Consider the following 16,129-nt stretch of genomic DNA (forward strand, 5'->3'; position numbering starts at 1 on the left):
CCACAATGTCCTCTACCCCTGCTGTAGCCGCAGGAGGCCCATCAGTCTCACCACTCTGGCTTGAGAAGTGGTGGCAGAGGAGGTGGTGGCATAGAGGTATTGTCACTAGACCAGTATTCCAAAGACCCAGGGTAATGCTCTGGGGACCTGGGTTCGAATCCCACCACAATAGATGGTGAAATTTGAATTCAATAAAAATCTGGAATTAAAATGTCTAATGATGACCATGAAACCATTGCCGATTGTTGTGAAAACCCATCTGATTCACTAATGCCCTTTAGGGAAGGAAAGCTGTTGACCTTACCTGGTCTGGACTACATGTGACTCCAGACCCACAGTGATGTGGTTGACTCTTAACTGCCCTCTGAACAAAGGCAATTAGGGATGGGCAATAAATGCTGGCCTGGCCAGTGACACCCACATCCCATGAATGAATTGAGGGGAAAAAAATGGTGGTCGGTGCCTATACTGCACAGAAGAGGTTGGCCATCCAGTGCAGATAGAGGGTAAGGCAACCATTTCATCACTGTAAACTCACACACTCACAAGCCCATCACACATTCACTGGCACCTCACTCACTGCCAGCTCAAGGGACATCACCACTCACTCTCTCTCACACACACAGCCTCACATCTCCATCTGGCCTCATCTCCTCTGGAGACTGCCTCCTCAGCCCTCACCTTCTTGAGGCCATTTGTACAAATCAACTTGTGCCCCCCACACACACCCTGGGATACCCTCCTTCCCCAGTACAGCCCTCACCCTGCAGCCTCTTCCCCTGCCTGAGGCCACTTCTCCCCCTTCCCCAAGCAAGCCCCAGCCCTGCAGCTGTTGAAAAGTCACCCCCACCTTACGGCTGGTCTGGTGGGTAGAGACCTGCCCGTGAGCCCCCCTAAAAGTGATGTTGTGCTGCCTGTGAAGCCTGGTGCTGATGACTGTGAGTGCTGCCTGAAGCAAGGTAGGCAAACAAACCTCGAAGTCCCGAGTGAAGTGCAGCTCACCAGGTGCACGTCGCTTATGTACAGTTGTGAAACACGTCGGAGTGCCTGGATGATCCAGTGGGGCGGAGGGGAGACGATTCTGGTGAGCAGGGATTATAATAAGATGCTAAAACATTCAAATTAAGGTCCTGACGTGGGGCGGTGGGAAACGTGGCCTGCCATTGATGGGCGGAGCGGACGATCACAAACTGGCCTTCTTGCCATGTTGTACCCACCCCCCCATCATGATGCCCAATGCCAACAGGGCTGGAATGTTCTGGCCAACCTCTGCGTGCCTACTTCATCTTGGGACACCAACACCACCAGAAAAGTGAATCTTACTCCACCGGTATTCAGCCAGCTGAACTCTGCAAAAGAATTCCTCACTGGACTTTGACTCTGGACTCACATGAAACTATAATTCTTATTTTTAACCATGGTCTTCACCCTGTACCCCTTTCTTTCCCTTATCCCTCTTTTATTGTATGAATGCAAAAAGAGGCAGATGCTGTGAACCCCCTTCCTGTGTTTTCTGTGTGTGTAAAACAAACCAACCCTCTTATTTCACCCTATCTCGAGTTTGCTGTGGGGTTATTAATAGACGATTGGATCACCCCAAACCAAAAAGGGTTGGGGAACATACGCTACCATTTGTAAAAGGGGGTGGGGGAGTCAAAAATCAAAAATACCTGTTTATGGATGGGTATTGAATGGAGAAATCAGGGCAGTTCTAAATTAAACCACCTCCCGTCCATAACAAAGGAGAACAAATTGCTATGCAAATTGAATCTATATTCTCTGGAGTTTAGAATGAGAGGTGATCTCATTGAAACCTACAAGATTCTGAAGGGGTTTGACAGGGTAGATACTGAGAGGTTGTTTCCCCCTGACTGGGGAATCTAGAACATGGGGACACAGTCTCAGGATAAGGGGCCGATCATTTAGGATTGAGATGAGGAGAAATTTCTTCACTCAATGGGTTGGGAATCTTTGGAATTCTCTACTCCAGAGGGTTATGGATGCTCCATTGTTGAATATATTTAAGGCTGCGATAGACAGATTTTTGGTCTCCCAGGGAATTGAGAGATATGGGGAGTGAGCAGCAAAGCCCAAGATCAGCAGAGGAGGCTTTTCGGGCCAAATGGTCTACTACTGCCCCTATTTCTTGTGTTCTTATGTTTTAGACCATGTCAATATTTTTTTATATTTGTTTATCACCAGCATTTATTGCCCATCCCTAATTGCCCTTGTTCAGAGGACATTTTAAGAGTCAACCACGTTGCTGTGGGTCTGGAGTCACAAGTAGAGGCCAGACCAGGTAAGGACAGGGAGTGAAGGACATTAGTGAACCAGATGGGTTTTTATGACAATGGTTTCATGCTCATTATCAGACTTTTAATTTCAGGTTTTTTTTAAATTCAAATTTCACCATCAAACCCGGGTCCCCAGGGAATTACCCTGGGAATCTGGAATACCAGTCCGGTGACAATATTACTATGTCACCATCACCTTAACAATGGGTAAGATAGCTGGTTATGGAAAAAGGGGATAAAGGGATATGTGAACAACAAATATGGGATTAAGTGTAATTCTCATTTGGAGGATAAACACCAATATGGTTGTATATATATATCACTCGTGGCCAAACCTACATATTTTAGATTAATCTACTCAATTACAAAGACCCCAATCATCACGGGTCACTCTGAATCTTGATAGGATTTCCAAAGCTAATCTCATAATTGGGGTGTCTCCTACCCTCCATTACAAGATAACGTATGATCTACCTTTGACACAGCCTGTTGTGAGTACATTTCCCAGTTTGCAGTAGCAGTGACAGACAAAATTTAATGCAGAGAAGTGAGAAGTGATATATTTTAGTTGGAAGAACACAGAGGCAAAATAAAATGAAGCTTACAGTTCTAAGTGAGTAGAGGTAACAAATGATACAGTGCTGTGGAGAGTGAACGAACAAAGACATTTGCTGAGTGTAAGCAGGAACAGAAAGTCTGGGCAGGGCACATCTTAAGAGGAAACGGACTAGGAAGAAAGACTTATGGAGGGAAGGTTCCAAGGAAAAGATGAAAGAGGAAGGAAGAGAATATCAATGGTGGGTGGCTTGAAACTTGGAGGTTTTTGGCAAATGAAAAGACTGGCATAGGATAGAGAGACATGGGGGAGAACTTGTAGCTCGGCGGGTGTGTGGGCACACGCCCCACCTGACCGAGCGTAAAATGACGCGCGATGATGTCGGGGGAGCGTCCTGACATCATCGCGCACTCGCGCGTTATCTCAGTCGGCGGGCGCGTGCCCAAGTTAGCAGTGCGCCCGCCGACAACTCAAAAGGCCTGTTAAGGCCATTGGAAAGTTAACTGAGAGAAATGTTTCGCTGCCCGTCCAACCTAACAGGTAGGTGGGCGGGTGAAAAGGCCAAGCGGCCTTTGGATTTTTTAGGAAACATCCACGGGCGGGCTGAGGTTTCCAACAGCAAATAAAAATAACGTCAAAATTTTAAAATTTAATGAATGACATGACAGAGTCACATGGGGATACATGTTTTATAACACTTTTAAAATCTTTAACTTTTTTTATTTTGAAAAACGTTCATCTCCCACATGCAGCTGTGTGCCTCTGGGAGATTTTCGAGCTCGCACCAGCGCACATGCACCAAGTACGCGCCCACCCTCCTCCCCGCCCCCCACCCCCACAGGCTGCTCGTGTTTCACGCTGAGCGTGCCTTGATTGGCCCACCAGCGTGAAATCACGGTCTGGCCCCGATCGCAGGCGACAGACAGCTTCCTGACCACCCCCACCCAGCAAGGGAAAAATCCTCCGTGTGGAAAGGCTAGGAGCCAGGGACCTGTCTTCAGGCAGAGCACACACAATGATGATGATGACAGTTTTAAAGGGGGTGCAGGAGCACAGGGACCTGGTGCATAAATCATCGAAGATGGCAGGGCATGTTGAGAGAGTGGTTAATAAGGCGTGTGGGATCCTGGGCTTTATTAATAGAGGCATCAATTACAAAAGCAAGGAGGTTATGGTGAACTTATATAATACACTGTTTCAGCCTCAACTGGAGTATTGTGTCCAATTCTGGGCAACGCACTTCAGGAAGGATGTGAAGACTTCAGAGAGGGTGCAGAAAAGATTCATGAGAATGGTTCTAAGGATGAAGGACTTCAGGTACGTGGACAGACTGGAGAAGCTGGGGTTGTCCTCCGTAGAAAAAAAGGTTAAAAGGAGGTTTAATAGAGGTGTTCAAAGTCATGACGGCTTGAGGCAGAGTAAGTAGAGAGAAACTGTTCCCATTGGCAGAAGGGTTGAGATCCAGAAGACATCGATTTAAGGTGATTGGCAAAAGAAGCAGACACGACATGAGGAAAAACTCTTTTACGCGGCGAGTGGTTAGGATCTGGAATGCACTGCCTGAGAGTGTGGTGGAGACAGGGTCAATCGAGTGGTTAGGATCTGGAATGCACTGTCTGAGAGTGTGCTGGAGACAGGGTCAATCGAGGCGTTAGGATCTGGAATGCACTGCCTGAGAGTGTGGGGGAGACAGGGTCAATCGAGTGGTTAGGATCTGGAATGCACTGTCTGAGAGTGTGGTGGAGACAGGGTCAATCGAGTGGTTAGGATCTGGAATGCTCTGTCTGAGAGTGTGGTGGAGACAGGGTCAATCGCGTGGTTAGGGTCTGGAATACACTGCCTGAGAGTGTGGTGGAGACAGGGTCAATCGCGTGGTTAGGGTCTGGAATGCACTGTCTGAGAGTGTGGTGGAGACAGGGTCAGTCGAGTGGTTAGGGTCTGGAATGCACTGTCAGAGTGTGGGGGAGACAGGGTCAATCGAGTGGTTAGGGTCTGGAATGCACTGTCTGAGAGTGTGGGAGAGACAGGGTCAATCGAGGCATTAGGATCTGGAATGCACTGTCTGAGAGTGTGGGGGAGACAGGGTCAATCGAGGCATTAGGATCTGGAATGCACTGTCTGAGAGTGTGGTGGAGACACGGTCAATCGAGTGGTTAGGATCTGGAATGCACTGTCTGAGAGTGTGGTGGAGGCAGATTTAATCGAGGCTTTCATAAGAGAACCGGATAGCACCTGAAGATTAAAAAAATTTGGAGAGCTACGGGGACAGGGCAGGGGAGTGGGACTAGCTGAGTTGCCCCTACAGAGAGCCAGCACGGACATGAAAGACTGAATGGCCTCCTTCTGTGCTGTAACCAGTTTATGATCCTATGGTTCCAACGTTGCAAAATCAGCCGTTACAGTTAGATTAGCCAGGTGGAAATTGGCCTCCTCTGCGTTGGTATACTCGCATTATAATTGGGTTTGAAGTGTATTGATATCTGACCAGCCCTTAACAGGAAGCACCAGCTTGGGAGCTTGGGCATTTTGTGAAGTAATCAGGTTGTAGTTTAGAATAATGGTAGATTCAGGATTGCCATGTGTAATTTTCACCAGCTTGAATCAGGTTCACTTTGAGCTTGCTTGCAGGTGATTGCATTCACCCTAAAGATCACCGAAATAAGGCTTTCACGTCAATGGAACTAGACTTCAGATCCAGTTGTCACTAACATTTGAATCGGGACATCATGATTTACAGTCCCAGTGTGGAGGGTTCTTTAAAAACATTTTAGCATTGAGAAACCACCAAGTGAGTTCCATAGTACAGGACATAGCACCTGGGCTCGGCAAAAAGATGAAGTTAATGTAGACAGTATTAGTTAGGAGTTGGGTTTTAAAATAAAAACAAGAAATGCTAGAAACCCTCAGCTGGCCTGGTAACATCTGGAGAGAAACTGAGTTAACGTCTCAGGTTGATGACTTCATCAGAAAGAAAGTTTAGGATAGGGTGGAAGGTAGGAGAGATTAAATGAAAAAGGGATAATGGTGTGAGGCAAAAGGGATTGGTAACGGGACAAGAAAAGGAACAATATATGTGCCGAGAGGAGGTGTAAATGGGAAAAGCAGGATCATTACTAACAGCTGCTGTCTGAAAAAGTGGTTACGATCCTGCAGTTGTCGAACTCAATGTTGAGTCCAGAAGGCTGTAAAATGCCTAACCAAAGGGTGAGCTGCTGTACCTTGAGCTTGCTTTGAGCTTCACTGGAACAGTGCAGGAGGCCGAGGACAGAGTCCTGTTTGCAGATTTTGGGAAGGATGTAGAAGCGGCCTGTACAGGGTCGGGGAAACTATGAGGTTGGAGGTCGTGAAAGGAAGATCTCCAGAGGAGAAGAGGTCAGTGACAGTCCTGGAAACAATGGCCTGTTGTTCGGTGGTGGGGTCATTGCCCAGGGGGAGGTAGGAGGAAGTATCGGAAAGTTGACATGTGGCCTCTGCAAAGTAGAGGTCGGTTTGCCAGACAACAACAGTACTACACATGTCAGCAGATTTGATGACAATGTTAGGGTTGGAGCTAAGAGAATGGATTGTTGCATGTTCAGAGGGAGACAGATTAGAGTGGGTGAGGGGAGCAGAGAAATTGAGATGTCCAATGTCACATTGGCTGATGTCAAGGAACAGATCAAGAGAGGGTAAGAGGCCTGAGGCAGGGGTCTAGGTGGAGGGAGAATACCGGAGATGAGCAAAAGGGTTCGCTATGCAGGGGTAGGACTCCTGGCCAAAGAAGTGGGCACAGAAGCAAAGGTCACGCATGAAGAACTCAGTGCCACGCCAACCTCAAAATTTGTTGAGGTGGAGGGGGATGAAGCTGAGGCCTTTGCTGAGGGATGATTGTTTGAAATTAGAGAGGGGAAGGTCAGATGGGACCTTCTGTATATTGTAGGAGGAGAGAAAAACTGAGGGCAATGAGCAGTACTACAGGTTTGGAGTTAGGAGATGGTGTGACGCATCTTGACTTACAACCATGAAGATTCAGGGTGGAGGAAGTGTATCAGGTGATGTATCTGGTGTATGAGGAACGAGCATAATAACCATAAAATCATTGATATAGAGAAAGATAAGAAAGATGGTGAGGGAGATACTGGGGTTGGATAAATAATAAATAGAAGGGAAATAAATGCTTAAAAAACATTAGCATAAGTACCATGTTTCAAAGCAAAATAATTTGAATAAGTGCTTTCAACTGATTTTTCTTGGCTACACAACTGCTAATTAAAATTAACTTCTTTCACACATTCTGTAACCTAGCAACGGAAGATTCAACAATCAGTGGTGCATAGTTAAATGGGAACTGTTAAGTATTTATTATCCATTTTATTATGTATTTTGACAGCATCATGAATACAAATTAATTTTTTCAATTCCTATTGCATTAAACAGTCAGGAAGGTAGCTCGGTGACTTGTTACTCTTCTGGCTCATGCCACTCTGAGGCTAGGCACTAGGTGGTGTGCAAGAGCAACGTTACTCTCTGCTCTCCTACTACTTGCCAAGCCCAGGGAGTACCTGTAGAGTGACACCCGACAGCCACTCTGAATCGGTCATTTTTGGACATTCCCAGTTAAATCAGAGGCTTTTGGGAAAGTGAAAACAGAGGCGACAGATAAAATATACTTACTCACAGAATCACACAGTGCAGAAGAGGCCCTTTGGCCCATCGAGTCTGCACTGACACATGAGAAACACCTGACCTACCTACCTAATCCCATTTACCAGCACTTGGCCCATAGCCTTGAATGTTATGATGTGCCAAGTGCTCATCCAGGTACTTTTTAAAGGATGTGAGGCAACCCGCCTCCACCACCCTCCCAGGCAGCACATTCCAGACCCTCACCACCCTCTGGGTAAAAAAGAGTTTCCTCACATCCCCCCTAAACCTCCTGCCCCTCACCTTGAACTTATGTCCCCTTGTGACTGACCCTTCAACTAAGGGGAACAGCTGCTCCCTATCCACTCTGTCCATGCCCCTCATAATCTTGTACATCTCGATCAGGTCGCCCCTCAGTCTTCTCTGCTCCAACGGAAACAACCCAAGTCTATCCAACCTCTCTTCATAACTTAAATGTTTCATCCCAGGCAACATCCTGGTGAATCTCCTCTGCACCCCCTCCAGTGCAATCACATCCTTCCTATAATGTGGCGACCAGAACAGCACACAGTACTCCAGATGTGTCCTCACCAAGGTTCTATACAACTCCAACATGACCTCCCTACTTTTGTAATCTATGCCTCGATTGATAAAGGCAAGTGTCCCATATGCCTTTTTCACCACCCCACTAACATGCCCCTCTGCCTTCAGAGATCCATGGACACACACGCCAAGGTCCCTTTGTTCCTCAGAACTTCCTAGTGTCATGCTGTTCATTGAATACTTCCTTGTCAAATTACTCCTTCCAAAGGAGTAATCCTTCACACTTTTCAGGGTTAAATTCCATTTGCCACTTATCTGCCCATTTGACCATCCCGTCTATATCTTCCTGTAGTCCAATACACTCAACCTCACTGTTAACCACCCAGCCAATCTTTGTGTCATCCGCAAACTCATTAATCCTACCCCTCACATAGTCATCTATGTCGTTTATATAAATGACGAATAATAGGGGACCCAGCACAGATCCCTGTGGTACGCCACTGGACACTGGCTTCCAGTCACTAAAGCATTCTTCTGTCATCACCCTCTGTCTCCTACAACTAAGCCAATTTTGAATCCACCTTATCAAATTACCCTGTATCCCATGTGCATTTGCCTTCTTTATAAGCCTCCCATGTGGGACATTGGCAAAGGCTTTGCTGAAATCCATATAAACTACATCAACTGCACCACCCTCATCTACACACCTTGTCACCTCCTCAAAAAATTCAATCAAATTTGTTAGGCAAATTTCTTTATTCCGAGGATATTTTGTTAATCATTTTCAAAGAGTTCATAAGATAGGAGGGAGCACTTTCAGCATTGAGAGTGCAGTAACTGTCAGCTCTCTCCAGCTCCACAGAACTATTTAGCTCCTGGCTTGTTAGTGTGTGAGAAAAGGGTTTGAGACTGCCAGCCCAACCGATACTAAATTGTGAGATGCTGGCATCGTCTTACTCGTAGGGTGGTCAATTGTCTGATTTTTATACCGGACAATCTGGTTTTTAGGTAGCCTAACCCCACCCGCTGCCCGATTTGAACCAGATGCCATATTGTCCAGTGTTTTTATTCTGAAGTGCCCAGCCTTGAGGGAGGCTTTTAAAATCAGAATTATTGGTCCTGCCTGTATCGGCAAAAGCCCAGCCCAGGGCCACTGTAGGGACCCTGCAAAGATCCTATGGGGTCTATCCATGTGTGTGTCCCTGTGATGCCCTAACACTATGTCGCTGCGCTGTGATTAACATAGACGTAGAGCCATACCTGCAGACTGTTCCTGAGGAGCTGCCATTAGGGGAGGGTCAACATCAGTTTAGTAAAAGCTCTCAATGTCTGACTGTTCCTTATTGTTATTCTCAACCTGGGTGTTACCGCCCATAAAACGGATCGGGTTACTAGGCAGTCTTAACACTTGTATGCACAGTTCCTGATTAAAAGCATCAATCAATTTTATTAAACCTGCTTTAGCTCCTCCAGGGTTCCTTACAAGCTGGGAATGTGCAAGCTTCCCCGTGTTTAGCTCGCTGGGTTCATTATGTAAGCTATTCTTACTTGGTTGAGTAAAAGGTTCGAATCTATAGTTATTATTATTATTAATAATTTATTTGACAAAAGCAAATGCCTGAGTGCACAGGGGTTGGCAGGGATTTCTGGTGTTCTTGAGGGCCGCCCTTCTTACTAAATGGGTGTAACCCACTTGTTTGGCAACTGACAGGGATAAGGAGACATTAAGAAATCCATGTGCTTTTCTGCAAAGAGAACACAGTTAGAAAGGAGAGCGGGTTGTTTTGCCTCAGAATGAGAGATTCTTGTGGCCGGGGCCTTGGGGTTGTTTGTGACTTGAATTCATCTGGCTCAGTTTGGTGCCAAGGTGATTAGGTGGCGCGTCCAATGCTGGAGGATTGTGGGAGAGGGAAGAGATGACATTGGCCAACTTTTGATCTGATGGTAAGAAGGCTCGAAAAAGACAACCTAGCCACAGGTCTCCGCTCTGGCCGGATGCATTCCATTTGTCACATGAGCTGCTGGCTCTGACCACCCTGTCCAATCAAATAGCAGCCTTCTTCCATCTCCAGTACAAAGATATGAAATGGACAGACAGGAAAAGGCCAGCAGACCAATCAAGCTTGCCATGATAGCGTGAACGTCAAGAGTAAACACTTCTCCCCTCCCACACACCCCCACAACACATGTAATCTCCTAGGAGAGGGAAAAACAGAGAGATAAAAACAGGGCCAATAAGGGAAATACTCCAGAATATCCTCCTTCTGAGCACCTCAGGCTATCAATCCAGTCTAAATATTTTTGTAACAACATGCATTCATATGGCACCGTTAAAGTAGTGCAATGTCCCAAGACACTTCACAAGAGTGTTATCAGCACAATTTGACATGAAGCCACATAAGGAGATGGACAGATGGACAAAGAGATAGGAGGAAAGAGAGGTGGAGAAGCTTAGAGAGCAAATTCCAGGGCTTAACTAATAAACAAACGTTTTAAAAAAGAAGAAAAGCACAATATTTTTAATGCCCCTATATTTTTCCTCCTGAGGTTTGCTGAGTCCAGGAGATTAATCTTTAACCCCTTGAGACTCCAGGGCAATCCTGGAGAGTTGGCAACTCTTTTCCATCCTCAGAGTGTCCAGCTGGAGCAGAATAAAAGATCTTGCATTTAAATAGCATTTTATCAAGTCCTCGGGAAATTGTGAAGCGCTTCACATCCAGTTAATTGCTTTGGAAGTGTTATGTCAGCAGCCAATTTTCACACAGCAAGATCCCACAAAATAACACGGGGGAAAGTGATTCGTTAACCTGCTTTGATGGTGGAGGTTGAGGAATGAATGTGGACCAAATTACCTGAGGGAGATCCTGCTGCTGCTATCCTTTTCCTGTAGTGTCATGGGATTTTTTTTTTACACCCACCTAATCAGGCAGACAGGGCCTCAGTTTAATGTCTCAACCAAAAGGTGGCACCTCAAACAGCGCAGCACTGCTCTGAAGTGTCAGTCTGGATCACACGATAAAAGTCCTCAAGTGAGGCTCGAAGGCCTAATTTTTCCAGTCCCGCCCACCCACAGGGACGGAATTGACAGACCAGCAAAAGTAAATACTGTCTAAACTCACCGTCACCTGATTCATGAACAAGTCAGAGTACTACCACAGAACCAAGATGATGTGCCAGCCTGAAAGGTGAGGAAATGCAGACTAGGCTCTTGTACTCACGAGCCCTTCACTGTTATGACCGTTCATGAATTTGTGAAAAACCCCATTCTGCTGAGTGCAGGCAGTGAAAGAAAATGGTCACAGCGCAGGTAACAAAAGGAAAGCTTATCCACACAGGCCTTACCTTAATATTGTTCTTGAAGAGATAACCTGGCAGTGAAAATCCCTTCTTCTTATCCAGTGGCTCACTGAAGATCACGATCTGTTCGAAGAGAAAAACTCGCCGCTCTTTGCTGCGGGACAGAAAGCTAGCGTCTTGTTCGATCACGTGAAAGGTGTCCTGTTGAAGGAGTTTTCCCTGAGCTGTTATTTTGCCCTGGAGCAGGAAGGAACAGAGTGTCTGTCAGGTTTCGCTAAAAATTGTGGCGATTCAACATTGAGGGGGATGAGCGGAGGAGGGGGAGGAGAAATGAAAAACACAACAAGCCTGAACCCAACTTTGTCAAGATCATTTTGACTTTGACCTCTTCCCAAAGCCACTTTGGGTAACTAGCTTCTGTGAGGAGCACTGATTCTACCTCCCTTTTCCTTGTGGAGAAATGCTCACCAAGAGTTGAAACCCGTGGACACCAAAGCACATTCTATTCACCTGTGACACTCCAGTCATGTTATCTTTCAACATAGGTTCATTTCTTCCATAAATCTAAGGGCTGGATTTTATGTGCCCCGCCAATGTGTTTTTGGCTGGGGAGGGGGCACACAAAATAAGATGGGTGACTAGACCACCACCTTCTCACCCACCCTTGAGCTGTCCCCCATAATACATGGTGTGGGCGGGCACTGAGATTGGCAGCCCGCCCACCATATGTAAATAAATAATTAAGGGTCGATTGAGCTTGGTTTCGAGCCGATTGACCCCAATATTACGCTGCCCACACCATAACATGGCTGGCATGGCCAGGCAGGTGGGCATGGGCTGCCCGTTCTTTCAAAAAGGCTTTAAAAGGGTGGGAAAGAGAGGGGGTACTATCTTTGAGGGGGCTGCCCTTTGCCCCTTCCTTCTTCCCCACCGGTACTGCAAAACCCTCACCCTTCCCCAAGGTGCCCGCAGTCCCAGCAGCGCCCACTACTGAGCCCTGGCGCTGCCGGGGCTGCGAGAGCTGCTGTCCAATCAGATTGGCCGGCAGCTCCCGAGGGCGGGGCTCCCCGCACTTTCCTTGCTATGGCCGCCCGCAGCGTGCGATTGCTGCGGGGAGGAGCTCTTTCTTCATTGGTCAGTTTCCGACCGACTTTTCAGTTGGCGAGCCCCTCACCCCGCCCTGTAAAACCCCAGCCTGAGAGTGACTGACCAGACAGTGCAGGATGAGTCTTTCCAAGGCTTGGTAACAAGCCTATGCTCACAATGTATTTACAGACAAGCCCTACAGTCTCCTCCTAAAGAGGAAAGGAAGTGAAGGCAAGGCTTACCTCAAAGCCCTGTAAACGTCCCACGTTCATCATATCATTACAGCGTCGAGGCACAAAGCACATCACCTCAACAGCTTTCTGCAAAGTGAAAACATCACAGGGTCTAAATATACACAAAGAGGATTATCTTCTCTATGCTGACATTTCTGCCATATCATTTTTGTGGCAACATGTCTGTGTGTTATATGGTGGTGTTTTCAGTTGTTTTGTAATGTGCAGCAATGCAGCCTTGAGGGACGATACATAAGGCCTGCTTCTCCTCCTATTTCTTGTGCTCTTCTATTTCCTATTTCTTGTGGTTAGCAGCCCTGTCTCACAATGTATTGTACACAAGTGGCACTGAATTAAGATGCAACTGGCGTCACAAAAATCGCAGTTGGGTCTGTGAGCCTTCAGTGCGAATCTAGGATGCTTCCATCTGTCAGCTGTGGCTCAGTGGACGCAGTCAGCTGTCAGAACCTTGTGGGTTCAAGTCCCACTCTAAAGACTTGTGCCCATAATCTAGGCTGACGCACTGAGGGTATGCCTGCATTGTCATAAGTGCTGTCATTAAACTAAGCCATCTCCCTCTCAGGTGGATGCAGAGGATCATACAGCACTTTTTTGAAGAAGAGGAGCAGGGGCCAACAATTATCTATCAAACAGTAGCTTAAAAAAAACAGATTATCTAGTCATTATCTCATGACCCTTTGTGGGATCTTACTGTCTGCTAACTTTCTCTACATTTCAATGGTACTTCGTTAGTTATGAAGTACATCCTGAGGTCGCAAAAGGTGCCACATAAAATGGGAATGACCTCTTTACCTTTTCACCTCAATGGGAAAGTTCAAGTAGTTGAACTGTGCAATTTGTTTGAGTGGGAGGTGCTCCACAGTAGACAGGATGTGACTATAGGAGTGCTGTAATTGTACATAAGGGGAAGGACAACATGAGCAGGCATGTGTTGTTTGAAGCTCCCTCCTTCAATGTGTAGGTAAAAAAAAATTAAAATAATTTTTTTGGTATTTTAATATCAGCATCTGCAGATGATTTTAGCAAGATGAATGCAGGTAAGGGAGGTGAAATTGTTAGATTCATTTGAGATCCAGTTAGATAACGTACTCTGGATCTTCCATTTCTGCTTTAGTTGTGTTGGTATCACAGACTAATATCCGTATTCCACCAACATTTATGTGGGTAGTGTGAGCTAAACCAGGCGTGAGCTGCTGAGATGGTTGTCCTGATAATGGAAACTTCTAAATGAAAAGAATCTAAAGATGGGTCTTGGAGGTTTCCAGTGATGGGGCTGTGACTATTTCCTTTGGCAGCTTGTTCCGTTGTGGGAATGTCCTTGGGAAGAAAGATTGTTGATACACTGTCTTGGGGAGAAATGGTCTTGGTAGTTTATGTGAATGGCTGCCGGGTTTTGTCATTGCCAGAGGGCACCAGATACTTGCTTCCATCAATTCCTACCAGTCCATTCCATATTTTATACAACATGGCCAGTCTTGGAACCCCTTCAGCTGGTTTCCTCTCTCCCCACTCTCAAAAGCCTCAAAACCTACCTCCTTTGGTAAGTGTCTGTGGTCATTTTCCTGAATCTATGTTCTCATTTCAGCTTGGTGTCCACCAGCTCCCTGTAAAGTACCTCAGGATGATTCATCGTGTGAAAGGTACTTTACAAGTCCAAGTTGTTCTTGGGAGTGCTGCCACTCGTATGTAGAAGAAATGATAGTCATTAGCTGATAAATTACAGTGGCCCAGAAGTTATGTGGGGGTTCTGCTGTCTCTAGATGAACCTCTCAGAAAACCAGTGAAAACAGTCTGGGGGCAACTTGTCAAAGTCACAACCACAACAACAACTTGCGTATACATATATATATATATACATATACACACATACACACACACACACACATATATATATATACATACATATATACATATACATATATATACATATACACACACATATATAGTGCCTTTAACAAAGTCAATGTCCCAAGAAGTCTCACCAAATTCGATACTGAACCACAAAAAGAGATATTAGGACTGGTAACCAAAAGCTTAATCAAAGAGGTAGGTTTTAAGGAGTGGAGGAAAGATAGCTAGAAGAGGAGAGGTTTAGGGAGGGAATTCCAGAGCTTGGGACCCAGGCAGCTGAAGGCATGGCCGCCAATGGTGGAGCGATGGATATCGGGGATCCTCAAGAGGCCAGAATTAGAGGAACGCAGAGATCTCGCAGGGTTGTAGGGCTGGGGAAGGTTACAGAGATATTGAGGGGCAAGGCCATGGGATTTGAAAATAAGGGTGAGAATTTTTAAATCAAGGCGTTGCCAATGCAGCACAGTGAGCATAGGGGTAATGTGTGAACAGGACTTGGTGCGACTTATAATAGAAGCAGCAGAGTTTTTATTGAACTGAGGTTTACGTATAGTTCAGGATTGAAGGTTGGAGAATGGTAGAACATCAGGTAAGTGTCCCCTTTAAGTTTGATGGTCTAGTAATTGCTGTACCTCTAACTGAGTGGTGTCCAGCTCAGCCTTCTTAGAATACTTCAGAAAATCCTGGAAAGAAAGAAACAAAACAGATAACTTAAGGGAAGATCTGTGTCAGCACTATAAATATTATCAAACAATAGAATGATTGCTTTCAGGCACCAAGCCACTTCCATCTAACACACAGAGCATTCCTGCAATGAGACAGCACAGTTTGAAGTTCCTCATTTTAACCCACGGTTTAAGACACAAGAAATTCTGGTGTGAGTAGGGGCCAACCATTTGCCTGTGATTACGTGCATCATCCAAAATTGTTCCCCTAGTGCCTTGAACAATAACAGAGATTCCATGTAGTTACGCTTGTTGAAAGGCTAGTTAAAGGGATCCTGCACTAAATTGCCCAGCCCCTGCTTAACCTACAAATACAGATAGCACTGACTGAAATTAAGCTGGAGTTAGAATAACGGCAGGGTCTGGGAGACGTAGAGGGTGAACTGAATCATACAAAAAGCACTTGGGACATTGGGGCAACCAAGACAAGAGAGTGGGAAGTGTACCACATGCAGCAAGTACCAGGGAGTGCCAAGGGCATTCATGCCAAGCCCACCTGTTACGTTTCTGTGATGCTGCTTTATCTGCACATAAGATGGCAGATCAGGAATGAACTGCCTGAATTAGCAGGGGGGCCGATTCAATAGTAACTACTGACTAGAAGGGCAAGGGCAGCAGACACATGGGAACACCACCACCTGCAAGTTCCCCTCCAAGCCACACACCATCCTGACTTGGAAATATATCACCGTTCCTTCACTGTCACTGGGTCAAAATCCTGGAACTCCCTCCCTAACAGCACTGTGGGTGTACTTACACCACATGGACTGCAGCGGTTCAAGAAGGCAGCCAACTATCACCTTTTCAAGGGCAATTAGGGATGGGCAATAAATGCTGGCCTAGCCAATGACAGGCACATGCTATGAACGAATAAAAAAATTTGGATGGATACATGAAAAA

General features: G+C 46.1%; 1 protein-coding gene across 6 annotated transcripts in view; it reads right to left on the reverse strand.

The window, feature by feature from the left end:
* The window catches only part of LOC121273298 (rho guanine nucleotide exchange factor 25-like), a 525,914-nt gene that overhangs the window by 13,787 nt on the left and 495,998 nt on the right, over positions 1 to 16,129 (reverse strand). For all 6 annotated transcript variants that reach the window (XM_041180385.1, XM_041180386.1, XM_041180384.1 and 3 more), the window contains 3 exons: positions 15,137 to 15,187; positions 12,642 to 12,719; positions 11,359 to 11,550 (listed from right to left, as the gene is read on the reverse strand). In XM_041180385.1, the coding sequence (XP_041036319.1) occupies positions 11,359 to 11,550; positions 12,642 to 12,719; positions 15,137 to 15,187 (321 nt within the window). The remainder of the gene's footprint in view (positions 1 to 11,358; positions 11,551 to 12,641; positions 12,720 to 15,136; positions 15,188 to 16,129) is intronic.

This window comes from Carcharodon carcharias, chromosome X, assembly GCF_017639515.1.
Source record: "Carcharodon carcharias isolate sCarCar2 chromosome X, sCarCar2.pri, whole genome shotgun sequence".
Lineage (NCBI taxonomy): Eukaryota > Metazoa > Chordata > Chondrichthyes > Lamniformes > Lamnidae > Carcharodon > Carcharodon carcharias.